The sequence below is a fragment of the Miniopterus natalensis genome, chromosome 4 (genome assembly GCF_054644295.1).
Source record: "Miniopterus natalensis isolate mMinNat1 chromosome 4, mMinNat1.hap1, whole genome shotgun sequence".
NCBI classification, from domain to species: Eukaryota; Metazoa; Chordata; class Mammalia; order Chiroptera; family Miniopteridae; genus Miniopterus; species Miniopterus natalensis.
The window spans coordinates 15,469,071-15,487,207 of NC_142084.1; the positions used below are offsets into that span (position 1 = coordinate 15,469,071).

Sequence of the window (18,137 nt, forward strand, 5' to 3'; positions counted from 1 at the left end):
GAACCGGGAAGAGATGGGGGTCGCCGCCGCAGCCACCCGGGGTTCCTAAATGCCTTCTCCCGTCGCGAGCCAGGGACCAGGAGGCGGAGCGCAGGTGTGCGGGGCGGAGAGCTAGGGCCTTGCGCACTTGTGAGCGCAAGTGTGGTGCGCGCGTGACTGCGCCGGGCCCCCCCCCACCCCCGGGGGAAGTGTGCAGCGCCGAGCCTGGGTCCGGGTGGGATGGATTGGCAGTCAGGAGAGCGTTCTTCTCTAGTCTATCCGGCACGCCTGGCGCGGCTCCTGCCCTCAGATGCCCCGGCGAGGTGGTTAGCCAGTCTTCCCAGTGAGCCGGGGGAAGCCAGTTTTCTCCACCCGCGAGGGGCGGCGTGGCCGTAACTCCGGAGCCTCCTAGAGGGGTGACCACGGCCTGCACCCCGTTTGAGGGAGGTGGCTGGACGGGATGGCTCGGCTTCTCGAGGATTTGACCCCCGCCCGGAAGGAAATGGCCCTAGCATTCTAGAACGGACGCTACCTGTCCCTCTGCCCAAGCCCAGACGCTCAAGCCCCAGAATCTGAAGGCAAGGCGAGGAAACGCTCTCCTCAGGGGGCGTGGTCTGGGCGTGGTCTACGGGAGGCGGGGCCTGGGCTCCAGGTTCCGCAGAGGCAGGCTGCGCGCTGACGCAGCACGTACGACGGGAGGTGGGCCAGGCAGCCGGGCGGGTGGCTGAGGCGCGGGGCCTGGTCCCGCCCGCACCATGGCCAAAACCGTGGCCTATTTCTACGACCCCGACGTGGGCAACTTCCACTACGGTGAGGGAACTGGGTGGTACGCGAGGGGTTTCTGGACGCTGAGGTTTCGAGGCTGTGGCTACAACGCCAGGGAACTGACGAACTCTTTTCTTCCCCCAGGGGCTGGGCACCCAATGAAGCCTCACCGCTTGGCACTGACCCATAGCCTGGTCTTGCACTACGGTCTCTATAAGAAGATGATCGTGAGTTTCGCCGCCTCTACTGGGGATTGAGGGTGGGGGCGAGCCACGGCCCTAGAGCTAGGTAGGCCGCACTGAATTCACCAAATGAGACCCACCCCAAGAGTGGGGGTGGGGGGAAGGCTGGATAGAAGGAACCAGGAACACCATACCCCCCATATACGGAGTATTGGTGAGTGCATCCACCGACTGAATGGGAGTTACTCTTTCACCTCAGGCCAGCCACCCTTTGACCTCAGGTGGACTAACACTTGGCTTAGAGTTACAGTGGAGTGGGGCTGGTTTGAGAACAGAAGGTGTTTTTCTCCCTAGCACCTTAGGATGCTGGACAGTGCTGTGTCGTCACAGAGGGAGAGGGCTCTGTATTACTGTATCTGGATGTGAGGTTTACCCTCACTTCCCACCCCTTCTCTGCACCCTTTCTCCACCAACAAGGAGCTGGAGCTCCAGGGAGGACTATAGTCCTATGTATAAATGTGTATGTGTGTGTGGAGGAGAGCAGAAGATACCCTGGGTATCCCCTTCTCAACCTAGAATACCCCTACAGGGGTAATCACTACCCAACCCTTTATCTCCCAGATACACACATGCTGTCTGTCCCCAGCTTGGCATTTGTAGCAGTGATATGCGGTTATAACAGTTAAGCTCAGCCCTCATGCCTTGCAAAGGGAATTAGTCAGTATGAATGAGTGTCCACTGCTTGTGTTGAGGCACACACAAATGAATTGGTCATAGAAAATATTGAGGTGATGTTAGTGCATGAATCTATGAATTCTCAAAATCTTTTACTGGTATGTACTTGTGTACACTTTCTGGGGAGAGAAAGGTTTTTTTATCTTGCCCAGTTTCCAAAGAAGTGTGTGAATCCCCCCAAAAGATGAATCTCTGGCTTTGCACTTGGGTACTTGGAGTTTTAATTAGAAGATTGTCATATATCCCGTATTATTTGATTCCAAAATTAAGAACTCAGAGACAGAAAGGGCAGAATCAGAGCCCAGGGGAGGAGATGAGTATGGAGAGAATCAGGAGTCGGAGATCCAGGGAACAGGGCAGGTAGATTGGGGTTTACAGTTGAGAAGGTAGGAAAGGCTGGGCTGGAGGTTGGGAGGAAAAGGCAAGTCCAGTGGTCTTTAGGGGGCTTGATCTTAATAAACCATCTGGCTTATTAAGAGCCTGTCTTCTTCACTGACCTTTGCCTCATAGCATAACAAGGATTGGGGATAAGGGTGCTGGGTGTGGTTTTGGATAGTCCCCAGGGCTGGTTCAGTGTGGGTGGTTTCAGCGCCGTGAAAGGGACTGACCTTGCTTGGGTTCACCTTGTGTTTCCATCCTGAGGTCTTCAAGCCATACCAGGCCTCCCAGCATGACATGTGCCGCTTCCACTCTGAGGACTACATTGACTTCCTGCAGAGAGTCAGCCCCACCAATATGCAAGGCTTCACCAAGAGCCTTAATGCCTTCAACGTGGGCGATGACTGGTGAGAAGACTAGGACTTTTGATGCCAGGAATTTCAAGAACACTTGAGTGAGGTCTTGCAGGCAGTAAGTGGGAAGATTATGAGTCATCATTTGCTCATTGGTTTATTCAACAAATATTTATTAGTCATTTGCTCTAGGCCAGGCCCTGTGCCAAATGGTAGGGATGCAATGATCAACAACAACAGCACAATTTTATTATTATAGTTGTGCTAAGTCCTATGAAGAGGTACGTGACAGTGGATGAGAGTGTATATGAGGGAGAATTACCCAGCTTTGGGAGTCTGGTCAGTGGAGGCTTCCTAGAGGAAGTAATGGAGATTGAGCTGAGATCTGAAGAAAGAGTGAGAGGTAATTAAGTAACAGATGGTTGGGAGGAGAGAGGGTGAGGGGAAGAATGTCATGGGTAGTAGGAATAACCTGTGCTAGGGTCTGTGTGGTAAGATAGAGTATGACTCATTTGAGGAACAGAAAAATGTCTGACCGCAGAATATGAAGAGAAGAGTGATCTGAATTGAGGCTGAAGTGATAGGCAAGGCCTTTAAAAAGTAGACAGCCCTTTGATGAATTGGAGTTTTTACCCCTAGAGTAGAGGAAAGTCTTCTAAAGTGTTTTAAAAAGCAAAAGACTGAGTAGATATGATCAGGTTTACATGATTGGGCTTGTACCATAACATGAAGACTCAGTTTTAAACCCTGTGGGGAAGGGAGTGGACAAGAAAGATAAGTCGTGATCCTTGCTTACATTCTAGTATAATATAGTGACCATAACAGCTACCATTTACTCTTATTTTTAAACTTTTTATTAGGGAAAATTTCAAACATTTCTGAAAGAATAGTACAGCAAACCCCACACATCATATATACATCATTCAGCTGCAACACTTACAAGCAAATGCTAATCTTCATCTGTATCCTCTCATGGTAGATTGTTATTTAAAAAAATTTTTTTTAATCCTCACCCAAGGATGTGTTTTATAACTGATTTTAGAGAGAGAGAGGAAGGGAGAGAGAAAGAGAAACATCAGCCTGTTGCCTCCTATACACACCCCGATGAGGGATCAAACCCGCAACCTAGATGTGTGCCCTTACTAGGGATCGAACCTGCATCCTTTTGGTGCATGTGGACAACCCTCCAACCAACAGAACCACCCGGCCAGGACTCACGTTAGATTATTTTAAAATAATTCCCAGTCCTGGCCAGTGTGCTCAGTTGATTGGGCATCCTTCTGTGCACCAAAAGGTTGCTGGTTCGATTCCCAGTCAGGAGTCAGGGCACATGCCCAGCTCAATCCACAGGAGGGGACGTGCAGGAGGTAGCTGATCCATTTTTCTCTGCCTCTCCCCCAACCCCATCTCTCTAAAAATCAGTAAAAATAAAAAACAAAAACAATTCCCAGGCGTCACGTTCTCTTATCTATGAATACTTTATGTATCTTCATATGATACTCTTTTTTTTTTTTTTTTTTTTTAAATATATCTTTATTGGTTTCAGAGAGAGGAAAGGAGAGGGAGAGAGATAGAAACATAAACGATGAGAGTCATTGATCGGCTGCCTCCTGCACACCCCCGACTGGGATTGAGCCACAACCTGGGCGTGTGCCCTGACCGGGAATTGAACCCTGATCTCCCGGATCCCAGGTCGACATTCAGCCGCTGGGCTCCATATGATACTCTTTAAAAATGCACAATATTGTCCTTGGTGGGTGGCTCAGTTGATTGGAATATCCTACTGTACAGCAAAAGGTTGTGGGTTTGATTATCGGTCAGGGCATATACCTAGGTTGTAGGTTGAATCCCCGGTCGGGACATGTACCAGAGGCAGTTAATGGGTATTTCTCTCTCACATCGATGTTTCTCTCTACCACCCCTTCTTCTCCTCTAAAATCAATAAAAACATATTAAAAAATTCACACTGCCGTTATCACACCAAAAAATTAGTAACTCCTTAATATCATCAAATATGTAATCAGTATTTAAATTTTTCCAGCACTCTTATAATTTTTCTTTATCACAGTTGATTTATTTAAATTAGGATCTAAACTAGGTTCACACATTACATTTGGTTGATACGTCTCTTAAGACTTCTAATCTGTAACATTTCTTTTCCTTGAATTTAATTCTTGAAGAGACCAGGCTGTTGATCCTGTGGGTTCCTACAACAGCTACCACTTTTTGAGTGCTTACTCTGCCATGCTGAGATTGCTGCTACATCCACGCAATTCTCACACTAACCCTGAGATGTAATAGTCCTTTTCCTGGTGTTGAGCGTACTGAAGTTTGAGGAGATTTAGGTAATTTAGCCTGAGTCATGTAACTGGTCATTGGAGATGGCAGAATTCAGATCCAAAGCCCAGGTTTTTAAATACTGCACTAATCTGTTTCCCTAAAATATCCTACCAATAGAAGTAGCCTGGGGTGGAGAAACAGACGCCAGCTCCTCAGGCTGACATTGAGTACCTCCTGGAATGCCTTATGTTCCCGTTTCATCATCTTCAAGACCTTAACACCACCAGGAAGATTCACACCACAAAGCCTTTCTTTTTTAAAAAAAAATTTTTGTGTCTTTATTGATTTCAGAGAGAAGAAGGGAGAAGAGAAGAGAGAGAGAAACATCAGTGATGAGAGAGTCATTGATCAGCTGCCTCCTATACTCCCTCCACTGGGGACGGAGCCCACAACCCAGGCATGTGCCCTGACCAGGAATAGAACTGAGATCTCCTGGATCATAGGTTGATGCTCAACCACTAAGCCATGCCAGCCGGGCCACAAAGCCTTTGTTGACCACGCCAGCCGCAGAGGTCTGTCCTGCACACACTGCACTGTCACTTAGTGTCCAGTCACATGCTGTCTTGGGAGATTTCTAGTTTTTTTTTTGTTCCTGCTGCTGCTATTTCTGAGTTCACTTTATAGGTCTGCAAATGCAGAGTCAGCCCCCAGGCCACAGCTGGGACCCTGTGAAAGCTCTTTGCACTCTTAGGGAACACTACCACTAGGCCCGTTGGGCTTCATTGGTCATAGTGTCAAACTTAGGTCGCAGTTGTGCTTATCTGTGTTTCAGATGAGAATCAGGGACTTTGATTTTAATTAATTTCTGACTGTTTTCAAAGTAATCTAATATAAAAAGCAAAATTGTACTATAAGGCTTTTAATGAAAAAAAAAAAAAAAAAAAAAGCAGTCCCCAAACTGTCCCTTCCACCCATAGATTCCTCTCCCCAGTGGCAGCCACTTTCAGCTCCTTTAGTTATTTCTTCTGATATCTTTGTATTTCAAAATAATAGTACTAATTTACTACTGTTAGTAATAATCTGTAATACACTTAAGTAATGCCTACTGTTTGTCAGGTACTATTCTAAATGCCTTATAGCCATTAGCTCATTTAGTCTCAACTACCCCTGTGAAGCAGAATCTATGACTCCTTTATTTTTTTATAGATGAGGACACTTAGGCACAAAAAGGTTAAACATCTTGCCCAATCTCACGATTATTAGGTGTTAAAAAGTCAAGGTTTGCCCGGCTGTTGTGGCTCAGTAGTTGAGAATCGATCTGTGATCCAGGAGATCGTGGTTCAATTCCTGGTCAGGGCACGTGCCCAGGTAGCGGGCTTGATCCCCAGTGGGGGACATGCAGGAGGCAGCCAGTCAATGACACTTTCATTATTGATGTTTCCATCTCTCTCTCTCTTCCTCTCCCTCTATCTGAAATCAATAAAGACATATTAAAAAAAAAAAGTCAAGGTTTGAACCTAGGTAGTCTGGCTCCAGAATCTAGACTTAACCATGCCACCATACTATATTGCCTCTTATAACATGCTCATATTGCTATTTCTTCATTTAGCAATTTTCTGTTAAACTCTTAGTATGGGAGATGAGTACTTAGTCTTCCTATATCATCACCCTGGCTCCCTGCCACCCCCAGCTTCACAATATAGTTATATAACAATTTTTTTAAGTAAGTATTCTATATTTATATTTTTCTAAGTTTGAAAAATTCATTTACCATTGAGCCAAATAGTATACTCTGAATTAATGTTTTTCTCGTACAATTTTCATTTTTCCTAGAGTTGATAATTGCATTGTTTATTGATTTGCTTACTTGTCTAGGTGTCGATCACGAATCCTTCCCAACTCTTTGAGAAACTATAAAACTCCCTACAATTTTCTTTTTCACAGAGTCAAATGTGTCAGCTGCGCTATTTTCTTGGAGATCTAAAGTGAGGGATTTTTAAAAGCATTTCCTTTTCTGAAGGTCAGGTTTATGAAGGTATAATTTGCATTTAGTAAAATTCACCCTTTTTAGATATATAGTTCTGAGAGTTTTGATAGAAACTCTCAGGGCTTGGTACATGGTTTGGTCCAAAATATTTGTTGAATAAACTTGCAGATAACTTGAGTGTGTAGGAGGTGGAGAACAGATTATTAAAGACTGGAGATTGGAGGGGTTGGGTGGGGGGAGAGGTGTAGGAAGGCCCCAACAGAGGTAAAAGGGCTTCAGCTTGTTCCTCTTCCCTGCAGCCCAGTGTTTCCCGGGCTCTTTGAGTTCTGTTCCCGTTACACAGGCGCATCTCTGCAAGGAGCAACCCAGCTGAACAACAAGGTGACCACAGCCTGGAGTCCCCTTCCCCCTTTCTGTGGCCTACTGGACTCAAGGCCTTCACCCTGACCATGAGCTTCTATCTTTGGGGGTGGTCAGGAGGAGGACTGTGAGTTGGGTGTTTGTTTTTCAGATCTGTGATATTGCCATTAACTGGGCTGGTGGTCTGCACCATGCCAAGAAGTTTGAGGTGAGTGAGGAGGTCATTGGGGGGGGGGGATACAGTGACTACCCAAGGGTTGGTGTTTAGGATGACAATTGGGGGCAGCTGGGTGGAGAAATTGTTCCTTTCTTTACAAGACCACTGTCTTGCCATAGGCCTCTGGCTTCTGCTATGTCAATGACATTGTGATTGGCATCCTGGAGCTGCTCAAGTAAGTAGCCTGGGAGGAGATGAAGGAACTTAATGAAACTCTTAGCTGAGGAGATCTCAGACTGCGTTGGCCCTGACCCTGACCTCCACCCCCATACCAGCTTCTCCCAAGTTCTTCATGCTTTGCTCAGGCTGCCTCTTCCTGTGCTCTGCTGCAGATTCCCTGTTGCCTGCTCACATTTCAACCTTCTCTGCACATCCCTCTCCTGTCCCTGCATCCAGGCTGGAGCCCCAGGGTTGCCCTTAGGGAACTGGTGGTGTTAGGTTTCAGGTGACTTTGGTGGAATTGGGCGGAAGCAGACTCTTTATAATCCCAGACTTGTGTTTGGGAGGAGTGGTTGGGGGGTTTTCTTTCTGGGATTCACCTGTGCCTCAGACCCTGGCTTTTGCCTTCACCCCAGGTACCACCCTCGGGTGCTCTACATTGATATTGACATCCACCATGGTGACGGGGTTCAGGAAGCCTTCTACCTCACTGACCGGGTCATGACAGTGTCCTTCCACAAATATGGAAACTACTTCTTCCCCGGCACAGGTATGGGAATAGAAATGTCTACCCCTTCACACCCCTCAGCTCTTCACCATGACTGCTCCTTCTCAGCCTTCAGGTCTCAGCTCAGATGCCCCTCCTCAAAGAAGCCTCTCCTAACCACCCAGTTAAAGTACTTATCTCCTTCCCCACTACTCTCCCACATCACTGTGCTTGTTTCTCACAGAGTACCCACTGCTATTTGTGTTTATTGTGGTGTTTTGTTTACTGTTTCCCTCCTTGTTATGCTCACCCCCAAAAATATAAGCTTAGTGAGATTTCCTTCATTGTATTAGTTTTCTTTATTGCTGTATCCCCCATGCCTAGTACATAGCTTGGCTCCAAGTGGTCCTCAGAAAGCATTTGTTGAATGAATGCAAGCTACAGAAGTCTCAGTGGCTCTAGGTAGGGTGTGGTACAGGTACTTAAATGGAGGGAGAGGCCCTCAATGTTGGTTGTGGTTGAAGCAGTTGTGTTGTGGATGCCTCCCATGCATGGCTGCCAGCCCCCACTTCCCACTTCCCTGTAGGTGACATGTATGAAGTTGGAGCAGAAAGTGGGCGCTACTACTGCCTCAATGTGCCCCTGCGGGATGGTATTGATGACCAGAGTAAGTACTGAAGTCTTCTCCCTGCTTACTAGACCCCTTGTTTCTTTCCTTGAATTAACCTCTTCTGTCCAGTGTTGTCTACTGTTGTGCCAGGTGTCCTTAAGGATGAATGGCTTTCAGAGGGACCATTAACACCCCCCACCCCCCCCCCCGGAAATTGTATGCAACACATTATGTGTATGTGCATTTTTCTGGGAAAAGGGTCATTGGCTTTCATCCGTCACTCCAAGAGGTCTGGGACCTCCTCTAGAAGTTCAGAACCATTAGTTTGGTTCCTTGGGTTGCCCCTTTCCTGGGCTATATGCTCTCTCAACCCCCTTTTTCCTTTTGTTCCCTGTCTCCCCATCCCCTTGGGGTGCCAGGTGCCCATCTTTGGCCCTCTCCCAGGTTACAAGCACCTTTTCCAGCCGGTTATTAACCAGGTGGTGGACTTCTACCAACCCACGTGCATTGTTCTCCAGGTAATACTGCCCCTGCCTGATCAGGAGGGCTCTGCCTAGGCTTGGGGGAAGAGAGCAGGGAAAAGGAGAGCCTCTAGGTTGGTGAGGAAGGGAAGGGAAGAGAAGGAGGGAAGGACACCTGGGACATTCTGATCAGTTATCTCACCTCAGCTGGCTGGGCTTTTGCTTTATGCAGTGTGGAGCTGACTCTCTGGGCTGTGATCGATTGGGCTGCTTCAACCTCAGCATTCGAGGACATGGGTGAGACTTGCCCTCCTGCGACTCCCCCACATTTTCAAGTGGCCTTGGACCTCAATACAGGGAGAGGGGTAGTTGGAGAATGGGTCTCACCTCTTCTTGGGAATCAAAAATAGCTCCAAATAGTACTTGAACCAGAAAGGTCATCTTGAACAGGGTTCCCCAGCTGGTCATTTATTCACAATAGGTTTTTATTAAGTACCTGTTATGTTCCAGGCATTGTACAAGGGGATGGGGAAACTCCCATGGACTTTACAGTTTAGTGTAGGAAAGAGACAAAACATGAGTAAGCAAACCAAGTAGTTTGTTATAAAGCCTATGAAAGGAAAAGATAGGAAGCTGAGATACAGGATAACAGTGGGGAACCCTACTTTAGATAGCACAACTTGGAAAGGATTTTCTGAGGAGTTGAAATTTGGGCTGAGAACCTGGAGGCTGAAAGGAGCAAGCCATAAGAAGAACAGAGAGAAGTCTGTCCCAGGTGGTGGGCAGGGCCCATGCAGAGGCTCTGAGGCAGGGAAGAGCTGGTGTGCGGAGGAGATGAAGTAAAGCCAGTGAGGCAGGAGCACAGGGAGCAAGCTGGCAGTGGTTTGAGGTGAGGTCTGAGAAGTCGGCGGTGGCGAGGCTAACCTGAGCCTTTAGAACCTGGTAAGGAGTCTAGATTATATTCAAATATGATGGGAAACCATCGAACGATATGAAGCAGAAAGGCCCATGATCCACCTCATGTTTTAAAGTGATTGCTCTGACTGCTGCTTAGAGAAAGGTTTGAGTTGGGGAGACAGGAATGGAAGTGGGAAGTCCAGTTAGGAAGCTGTTGGTGTTGTCTAGGCAGGAGATGTGGTGCCTGGGCTAAGGTGGAGGAGGTGGCAATGGAGAGAAGTAGATGATTTGAGTTCTATCTTGGTGTTAGAAGTGATAGCTCTTGCTGGGGCATGGATGAGAATAGTTGATTACCAGGTAGGGTGCCAGGGTGGGTGTAGAGCAGGAGTGCACTTGATTTTAAAATTTTTATTGAGACACAACAGAAACATAATATAGTACACATATCTCAAGGATATAACTCAAGTGAATTTCACTGCCTAGATCAAGATACAGAACCTATCTAGTTTCCTTGTACCCCTTTCCAGGCGATACCAACAGGTGTGTACTTTGGCTTCGCATAACTACCTTCACCTCCTCTTTTGGTTTCTTTTAACAGGGAATGTGTCGAATATGTCAAGAGCTTCAATATTCCTCTACTGGTGCTAGGTGGTGGGGGCTACACTGTCCGCAATGTCGCCCGGTGCTGGTAAGCACACTCCCTGCTTTTCATTCCCTCCTCTGTCCAGTGAGCTAGGGGCTCCTGAGAGAGGGCCAGATGGGCCCTTCAGGCAACTTGTTCAGTCTGGCCCCTTCTGCTGGTTGGTTTCAGGACATATGAAACATCGCTGCTGGTAGAAGAGGCCATTAGTGAGGAGCTTCCCTACAGTGGTAAGGACCACTTCATGATACCCTGGCACCAGGAAGGCCATTCTCACAAGATCCCACAGTGGTCTGGTTTGAAGGCAGAGAGGAAATTGACATTCTCAGAGCTCTGCAGACTAGACCCCTGAGCTCAGAGCAGTGAAAAGATTAGGCAATTATAATGTAGGGATTTTGGATGGGAAGGAAAGAGATTGAGAAGTCTTGGGACCTGTCTTGTCTGAGCCATACCCTCTCCTTCAAATCTGCTTTTCCATCCTAAGAATACTTTGAGTACTTTGCCCCAGACTTCACGCTCCATCCAGATGTCAGCACCCGCATCGAGAATCAGAACTCGCGCCAGGTCAGTAGTTTGGAGAGCTGAGCACAAGGGTCAGGGTGGGGGGTGGGGTGGGGGGCAGGTAGAGGGCCCGGGAGAGCTCCAGGACATGGGAAATTGGAGAAACCAGAGAAGAAGTTTCTCAGCCATCACTCTCACTGCTATCAGCTAGGAGGCAGCCCAGGTTAAAGTAGAGGCAATCAGGGGTAGGAGGAAGAATGCTTATCAGTTGGGGGTCTCAAACTAGGATTCAAAATGGGATTGAAACTAGGACAGGACAGTAGGGGTGAAAGGCAGCTAGAAGGGTGGATGCCCTGAATCACTGGGAACTGCTCACTCTCAGTTCCTCACCCTCAACCAGTATCTGGACCAGATCCGTCAGACAATCTTTGAAAACCTGAAGATGCTGAACCATGCGCCTAGTGTCCAGATTCACGATGTGCCCGCAGACCTCCTGACCTATGACAGGACTGATGAGGCTGATGCAGAGGAAAGGGGTCCTGAGGAGAACTACAGCAGGTCTGGGGCAGGGACAAGAGAGGGGGGCTTCTAGCAGGATTGTCAGGGAGGTGAAGAGGGGAAAAGTAAACTGAGACATTAGCTTTATTGTCCCTGGCTTACCTCCTTTATGCCTACTCTTTGGTCTGCTGCCATTTCCCACTCTTTTTTTGCCCTGTTTTTAGTGACATAAGTAACATATATTTATTGTAAATTATTTTTTAAAATTTTCATTAAATATATCTTTATTAATTTTAGAAGGGAGGAAGGGAGAGGGAGAGAGAGATTTGAAACATCAGTGATGAGAGAGTTGTTACTGATTGGCTGCCTCCTGCATGCCCTCGACTGGGGATCAAGTCTGCAACCCGGGCATGTGCCCTGACCAGGAACTGAACTCAATCTCCTGGACCCTAGGTCAATGCTCAACCACTGAGCCATGCCCAGCTGGGCTATTGTAAAAATTTTAAACTGCACCAAAATATGCTAAGTTTGCACAGTCCAAGACCCATTCCACAGAGTAACCACTTTTAGTTTGATTTGTATCTTTTCAGATAGATTTTTTTCTATAGATTACAAATATATTGTTCAATAGGCACAGAGAAACACAAATGCACACACACACTCATTCTCAGAGTTTGTGTAGTTTTTTTGTTTGTGTGTGTTTTAATACAATTTGGGTCATTCTATACGGGTTTCTCTACAACTTACAACTCTTACAAATGGTTCTTTCTTTCTTTTTTTTTTTTTTTACAAAGCAATGTGTGTCTTCCCATGGCAGTATATATAGATCTGCTTCATTATTTTATCAGCTCTATAATATTCCATTGTGTTGATGTAGCCTCATTTAACCAAGTACCATTGATGGACATTTACATATTTCCCATTTTTTCATTATTACAAAGAATGTGACAATGGACCCCCTTACATGTACATCTTTGCATGTTTGTTTGAGTAGATTAGATTCCTAGAATTGTTGCTGCTAGGTCAAAGGCTGTGTGTGCTATATTTTTAAATATTTGCTGACAAATTGCCTTCCAAAAAGTCTGTAACAGTTTATATTCTTGCCAGCATCTTAATTCCAGGTTCTGAGCTGGACAGGTCACTGCCCATATACTGCTCTCTAAGACCCTTTGATTTCTTTCCTCTGTTAATTTTTTCAGGTACGGTAATTGTATTGTGGTGTTTTTTTTAAAAGTCTTTATCTTTCTGAGATAGATACTAAAATATTTACAGATGCAATGAATTAGGGGAAAAAAAGACTAGGATAGAATTTCTTTTTAATCTCGAAATAGGCTTTTCTGGAAAATGAAGGGGAAAGACAATAGAATCCAGAAGTACAGGAACAGATGCACTTAATGGAGAACAGATTTCCTTACATGACTGAAGGATAACCACAGCTGGACACTTGCAGTACATCTGGTCCTGCTCCCACACAGTGTTAGAGGTTTGAGCTGGCTCTACTGCAGAGTCTGATGGGCTTCTCAGTCCCCTCCAGAAGCTGCTTCTCTTAGAGTTCAAGCTTCCAGAGTTCAGTCCATCCTCTGGACCTGGGCATTACTGCTCGGACTCTTGGGACTACTGCAACCTTCCTCCTCCTTGAATGCCCCCCTTATTCCCACTCCTGGTTGAGGAAGTATCTGAATCTCTGGCCTCAGGAATTCCTTTTTGACCCATTATCTTCTTCTCAACTTCTTTGGGTCTCTGAGGCTATTCTGGAAATTGACTTTGTCTTAAAAAAAGGTAAAAATCTGTGTTTAAGTTCTTCCTTTTGGCAAAGTGTGACCTTTTTATCTATGGTTCTGGTCTGGTATCTAGGCCTAGTCTCTGCATTGTATTCTCCCCTCTCAACAGCCAACAGAAACCTCAGGCCTCTTCCTCTCCAAGCCCTGCCTCACTGTAAGACTGCCCACTGAGTTCCTGTTCTTTGATGCCTATGTCTCCCGCTTGCATATTATTTGCAGAATAGTGAGATAAGAGTTACGAATTTTTGTGAGCTTGCTAAGCACCAGGCTCAATACTAAGTGTTTTGTAGTGATACATACATATCATCATGGCATCATTCTATTGCCGTCTGACAACCCTAAAAGGTGGCTCTTATCCTGAAATTACCAGAGGAGGATTCTAAGGCTCAAAGAGGTTAAATAACTTTCTGCAGGTTTCACAGCTAGTTTAATATCAGGGCTGACATTCAAACCTGAGTCTCTGACTCCACATTGTGAATCTTTGTGCACTTAGAAGTAACTGAGACATTGCCTACTAGGCAAATAGAGCTTTTCCTGACTTAGTTCCCCAGCTTCTCTTTGATGACTTTCTCCCTTCTTAATTATCAGCTGTGAGCAAGATAATTCAGTTATCAGTCATTCATATTCTCCTAGAGAATAATTTTCAAAAAGAAATAAACCAGTATTGAATACTTACTGGGCTGTGTGTCACTTTCACATCCCTCCCCTCTACAAGTTTATAATATCATGTCGCTCTTCTGCTTAAAACTCTCCTTTCTATTGCACTTAAAAGAAGATCCAGATTTCTGACCATGACTTTCAAAAGCCCTGCATGTTCGCCTCACCTACGTCCTTGGTCTCATCTTTTTACTGCTCTCCTCCATGCACACTACTTTCAGACATCCTTGTCTCCTTGCTCTTACTGGAATTCATCAGTCTCCTTTCACCTTTGTAACTTTGGTACTTGGTTCTTTTGCAGCTCCGAATGGTCTTCCTGCTCTTTGCTGGCCAGTTCCCCCCAGACCTTAGGCCTTACCTTATCAGAACAGCCTTCCCCGTAATCCTGTCTGAAATGTTATCCTCCTCCTTCACCGCGCTCAGTCACTCCTCCCTTTATTTCATTTTATTCATAGCACTCTGTCGTCTGAAGTTATCATGTTTATTGATTTACTTTTTTAGTTATTGTCGGTCTCATTTATTAGGTAAGTTTTTGAGGAATGTCAGAAATTCTGTCTGGCTTATTCTCTACTGTGTTGCTGAGACTCATGACAGTGTCTGGCACAGAGTAGTCTCCATCAGTGCTTACCGACTGCATGAATGGAGGAATGACTAGTGATCAGTCTCTACCAACAGGAGGGGAGGAGTGGTTCCCTGACAAAAGGGCTTGGGAAGTGGCTCCAGAGAGGGTGCCTGTGTGGGAAAATACTGGAACTTGGAGAGTGGGGCCCTCACCTCTCTCCCCTTGCTTTGCAGGCCAGAGGCACCCAATGAGTTCTATGATGGAGACCATGACAACGACAAGGAAAGCGATGTGGAGATCTGAGAGCAGCGGGCTTGCTGTGTTCCCAGGGAATTCCTTTTCACCTCTTGATTGGGTGGGAGGGAAAAGGTGTGGGTCCCCCAACTCTGGACCGGTCACCTTCACTGGTTTTACCAATGCTGGGGGACTGTTTGGAGACCACATCTGGTTCTCAAACCAACTATCCCCTTTCTTTTCCCTCCCAAGGCCTGACAATGGTACCTGTTGGGATTGGATAGGGACAAGGATAGCTATCTCTAGTACATCTTGGGCAGTGGGCCCTAGATGCCAGTCCCAGCCCCTCTGGTCCCCTTATTCCTTCCCTGCTTCCCTCCAACCCAGAGACTTTTAGGGATGAAGGAGTAATCTGCCTTGCTTCCAGTGCAGGTGAAGAGTGAGGGATTTTAGGGGGCTATGGCTCCCTAACATCTTAATCCCAGATGATGGGAAGTACGTTTTTGAATTGGGGGAGGATATGAAAATGTCCTGTTCTAACTTTTGGCTTTATGTCCATTTTACCACTGTTTTTATCCAATAAACCAAGTTGGTATTTTTTGTACCTTTTGCCTTTCTGAGAATAGTCTTACTTCTTGCTAGCTACGTATGTGTGAAGGGAGAGGAAAGGGGGATGATGATGTATATAATAAAAATCATAGTTGACATTCACTCAGCACTTAGCTTATGTTAAGGCCCTGTGTATGTAGTCTACATGGATTATCTTGCTCATATATAGGGAATTAATAGAGCATTCTGGTTAAGAGATAAACCGGGGCAGATTACTAGCTTAAGAGAGGAAGTAGAAGAGGATTTCAGGTTTTTGGACCTGGGTGTTTGGAATGGTGATGCTAGTTGGTGAAGAGGCACAGAGAGAAAACATGTCAAGTGCTTACTTAGCACAGTGCCTGACATAGTTTCTCATTATCTTAACTTTCTATGTGAAGAATGATGCTAGTAGTCACAAACATGGACCCTTCCCTGGAGGAGTTTACAGTCCAGTCAGGAGTGAGATAAATGCAGGTGTAGATAGTGGTACAAGAAAGAAGAGTAGTAGATGGGTCACTCTTCCATGCTTTGATCCTGTCTGTTTCTCAGCTCTTTAGTTTAGAAAGTAACTCTTGAACTGTTTTGGACAAACTGAGTTTGAAGTGTGGGCTGGTCAGCTCTATGCAAATTTTCGTCAGGCAATTAGAAAGTGGAACATAAGAGATGAAGGCCAGATTTAGGAGCCAGCCAGCTTGGCAGAGTCCCTGTAATCTTATCAGGCCCTAGACTGAGAGCTACAGGGCTACAGAGTGAGAGTTACTGAATCTGCCCTCCAGAAACATACATTTGAAATCTTTCGCCAGCTGTGGGCAAAATAATTCAGTGGATACTTTGAGGGCCCACTGGGTGCCGCATATTTTTCATTCAAGGAACAGTTGTAGCTGGGAGAACGAATGAAATTACTGAGGGAGAAATCAAACTAGTAGGACAAATAACATACTTTTGGAGAACACCTGTTCTTTTCACTAAGGTTTGGTTTATGTCAGTAGGGAATCCTGGTGAAACATAGAGCTTGGCAGTCAGACTAACCTTGGTTTAAATTTTTATCAATTATGTGTCCTTGGGCAAGTCACTTCAACTCTCAAAGCCCAAATTTCCTGGATGTAAAGTGGTGAGACTAGTGGAATCTATGACTTGGCGTTGTGAGGATTCAGTGAGAAAATACACACACAATGTTTGATATAGTGCCTGGCATACAGCAAGTGCAGGTAAATGGTTATTTATTACTGTTTAGGCACACATTGGCAATAACTAGCTTTTCTGAATTAGAAACACAAGTAGAAAGGAGCAGACCTGGGATTCAAAAGTAGGTAATCTAACTCCAGAGCTTATATTAAGTTCCATCTAGCACTTGACCTAGACTAAGAGCTGTTCTTGGCACATAGCTTTTAATGAAGGATAGCTGTCACTCCCCCCCTCCCCGTGTGCTCCATGGATATTGCACACACGAAAACTATTATGCTAGAAAGAATGGCACTACATTTTTTGCCAAGATAACAGTCTCTCATTCGATTTTTGGTTCCTGTAACGTCCTGGTCTAGGGTATTAGAAAGTCCAGGCTTTACAGCCACGTGGGCCCTGCGTGGGAGTGGGGAGGTCTTCACGGCTTCTCCCGGCAGAGGGCGGTGTTCGCGGTTGCAGCCACAGAGACGCAGCACCTCTCCCTCGTCACCCGCCACGTGGGTCTGAATGGTTAGGCCCGCTGGGCAGGTAGCGAGCTTCCGCGGCTCCCCTCCACCCCCCCTTCATCCATTGGTAGGGGCTGCGGGTCAGGGCGGAAGTGGGGCAGGTGGGCGGGAGCGAGGCGTCACCGTTGTATATTCATGAGGCGCGCGCAGCCCGGCATGCTAATGAGGCGAGGTGGGGCGGGGCGGGGCGGCGGGCTGAGGAGGTGCTGGGCGGCGGCGGCGGCGGCGGCAGCGGCAGCGGCGGCGGCGGCGGCTCAGGGCTCGGATCTACCGGGCGGGAGCCTTGTAGGCTCGGGGTCACCAGCCAGCGCGAACCTGAACATGGAGCCGCCCGGCGGGAGCCTGGGACCCGGCCGAGGGTCCCGGGACAAGAAGAAGGGCCGGAGCCCGGACGAGCTGCCGGCGGCGGGCGGCGACGGCGGCAAATCCAAGAAATTTGTGAGTGTCCTTCCTACCCCATTTCCTCAGCCCTGCCGGGTAACCGCCGTCTGGACCCCGGAGATCCCCGCAGTCGGCCCGAGGGATGCACGCCTGTCTTTAGGGAGACGCCCCCGCGCCTCCTTTCCTCGTTTGGCTGGGTCCTGGGCTCCACAGCCCGACCCCCTACCCCTCCAGCACCTCGGGAAGCCCCGGAGTCCCACCCGGCTCTTGCCCCCGCAACCTCGGAGCTTCCTTCACCCCCCAGCCCGCACGCTCTGCCCTTCGCCCCCAGAGCCCGGGCGGGTCTCAGCCCCATCTCTTTCCTCTCAGCTCCACTTCCTTTCTTCTTCCTCTATTACCCGGACACGCCTTCTCTATCTTGGTCCACGGTGCTTTTCTGAGTCCATTTTCTCCTATTTCTTCCCCCTCTTTTTTGGTATTTTATTGGCTTCTCCTAAAGGTCACTTCCTTCCCCAAGACTGATTGCTTTCAACCTGCAAACTTTGCTCCCGCCCGGTCCTCTCTGGGCCCTCAGCCGGGTGTCACCTAATAACCCTTCCTCTCAGGAATGTTACCTGACTTGGGCCCTACCTTCCCTCCTCCCTTGGACGTTTGTCCTTGTGACTGCTGGAATGGGTTCCTGTGGTCGTTGGGCATGACGTTAATTTTCTTCCCAGTGTTTCTCTGTCCAGAGAACCTGTCACTTTACCCTGTTGCT

The 18,137-nt window shown here is 47.2% G+C and overlaps 2 protein-coding genes across 2 annotated transcripts in view; both read left to right on the forward strand.

The window, feature by feature from the left end:
- The first annotated feature begins 686 nt into the window (after positions 1-686).
- On the forward strand, positions 687-15,332 carry HDAC3 (histone deacetylase 3). Its single transcript, XM_016205575.2, has 15 exons — positions 687-789; positions 889-971; positions 2,304-2,446; positions 6,959-7,040; positions 7,171-7,227; positions 7,356-7,411; positions 7,812-7,945; positions 8,469-8,549; positions 8,937-9,010; positions 9,186-9,250; positions 10,449-10,538; positions 10,662-10,720; positions 10,975-11,054; positions 11,392-11,549; positions 14,723-15,332. Exons 1-15 carry the CDS (start codon positions 735-737, stop codon positions 14,790-14,792), a joined length of 1,287 nt encoding a protein of 428 aa, XP_016061061.1. The 5' UTR covers positions 687-734; the 3' UTR covers positions 14,793-15,332.
- A 1,917-nt stretch (positions 15,333-17,249) lies between these two features.
- The window catches only part of DIAPH1 (diaphanous related formin 1), an 81,389-nt gene continuing 80,501 nt past the window's right edge, over positions 17,250-18,137 (forward strand). The window contains exon 1 of the mRNA XM_087816301.1: positions 17,250-17,437. Within this exon, the coding sequence (XP_087672427.1) occupies positions 17,321-17,437 (117 nt within the window). The 5' untranslated portion in view covers positions 17,250-17,320. The remainder of the gene's footprint in view (positions 17,438-18,137) is intronic.

Bases quoted from the DNA above. Each gene is read 5' to 3' on its own strand.
- HDAC3 (XM_016205575.2), top strand. From the start codon at position 735: ATGGCCAAAACCGTGGCCTATTTCTACGACCCCGACGTGGGCAACTTC. The intron at 9,251-10,448 runs GTGAGACTTGCC...TTCTTTTAACAG, and splicing joins CTCAGCATTCGAGGACATGG to GGAATGTGTCGAATATGTCA. The intron at 11,550-14,722 runs GTCTGGGGCAGG...CTTGCTTTGCAG, and splicing joins CCTGAGGAGAACTACAGCAG to GCCAGAGGCACCCAATGAGT.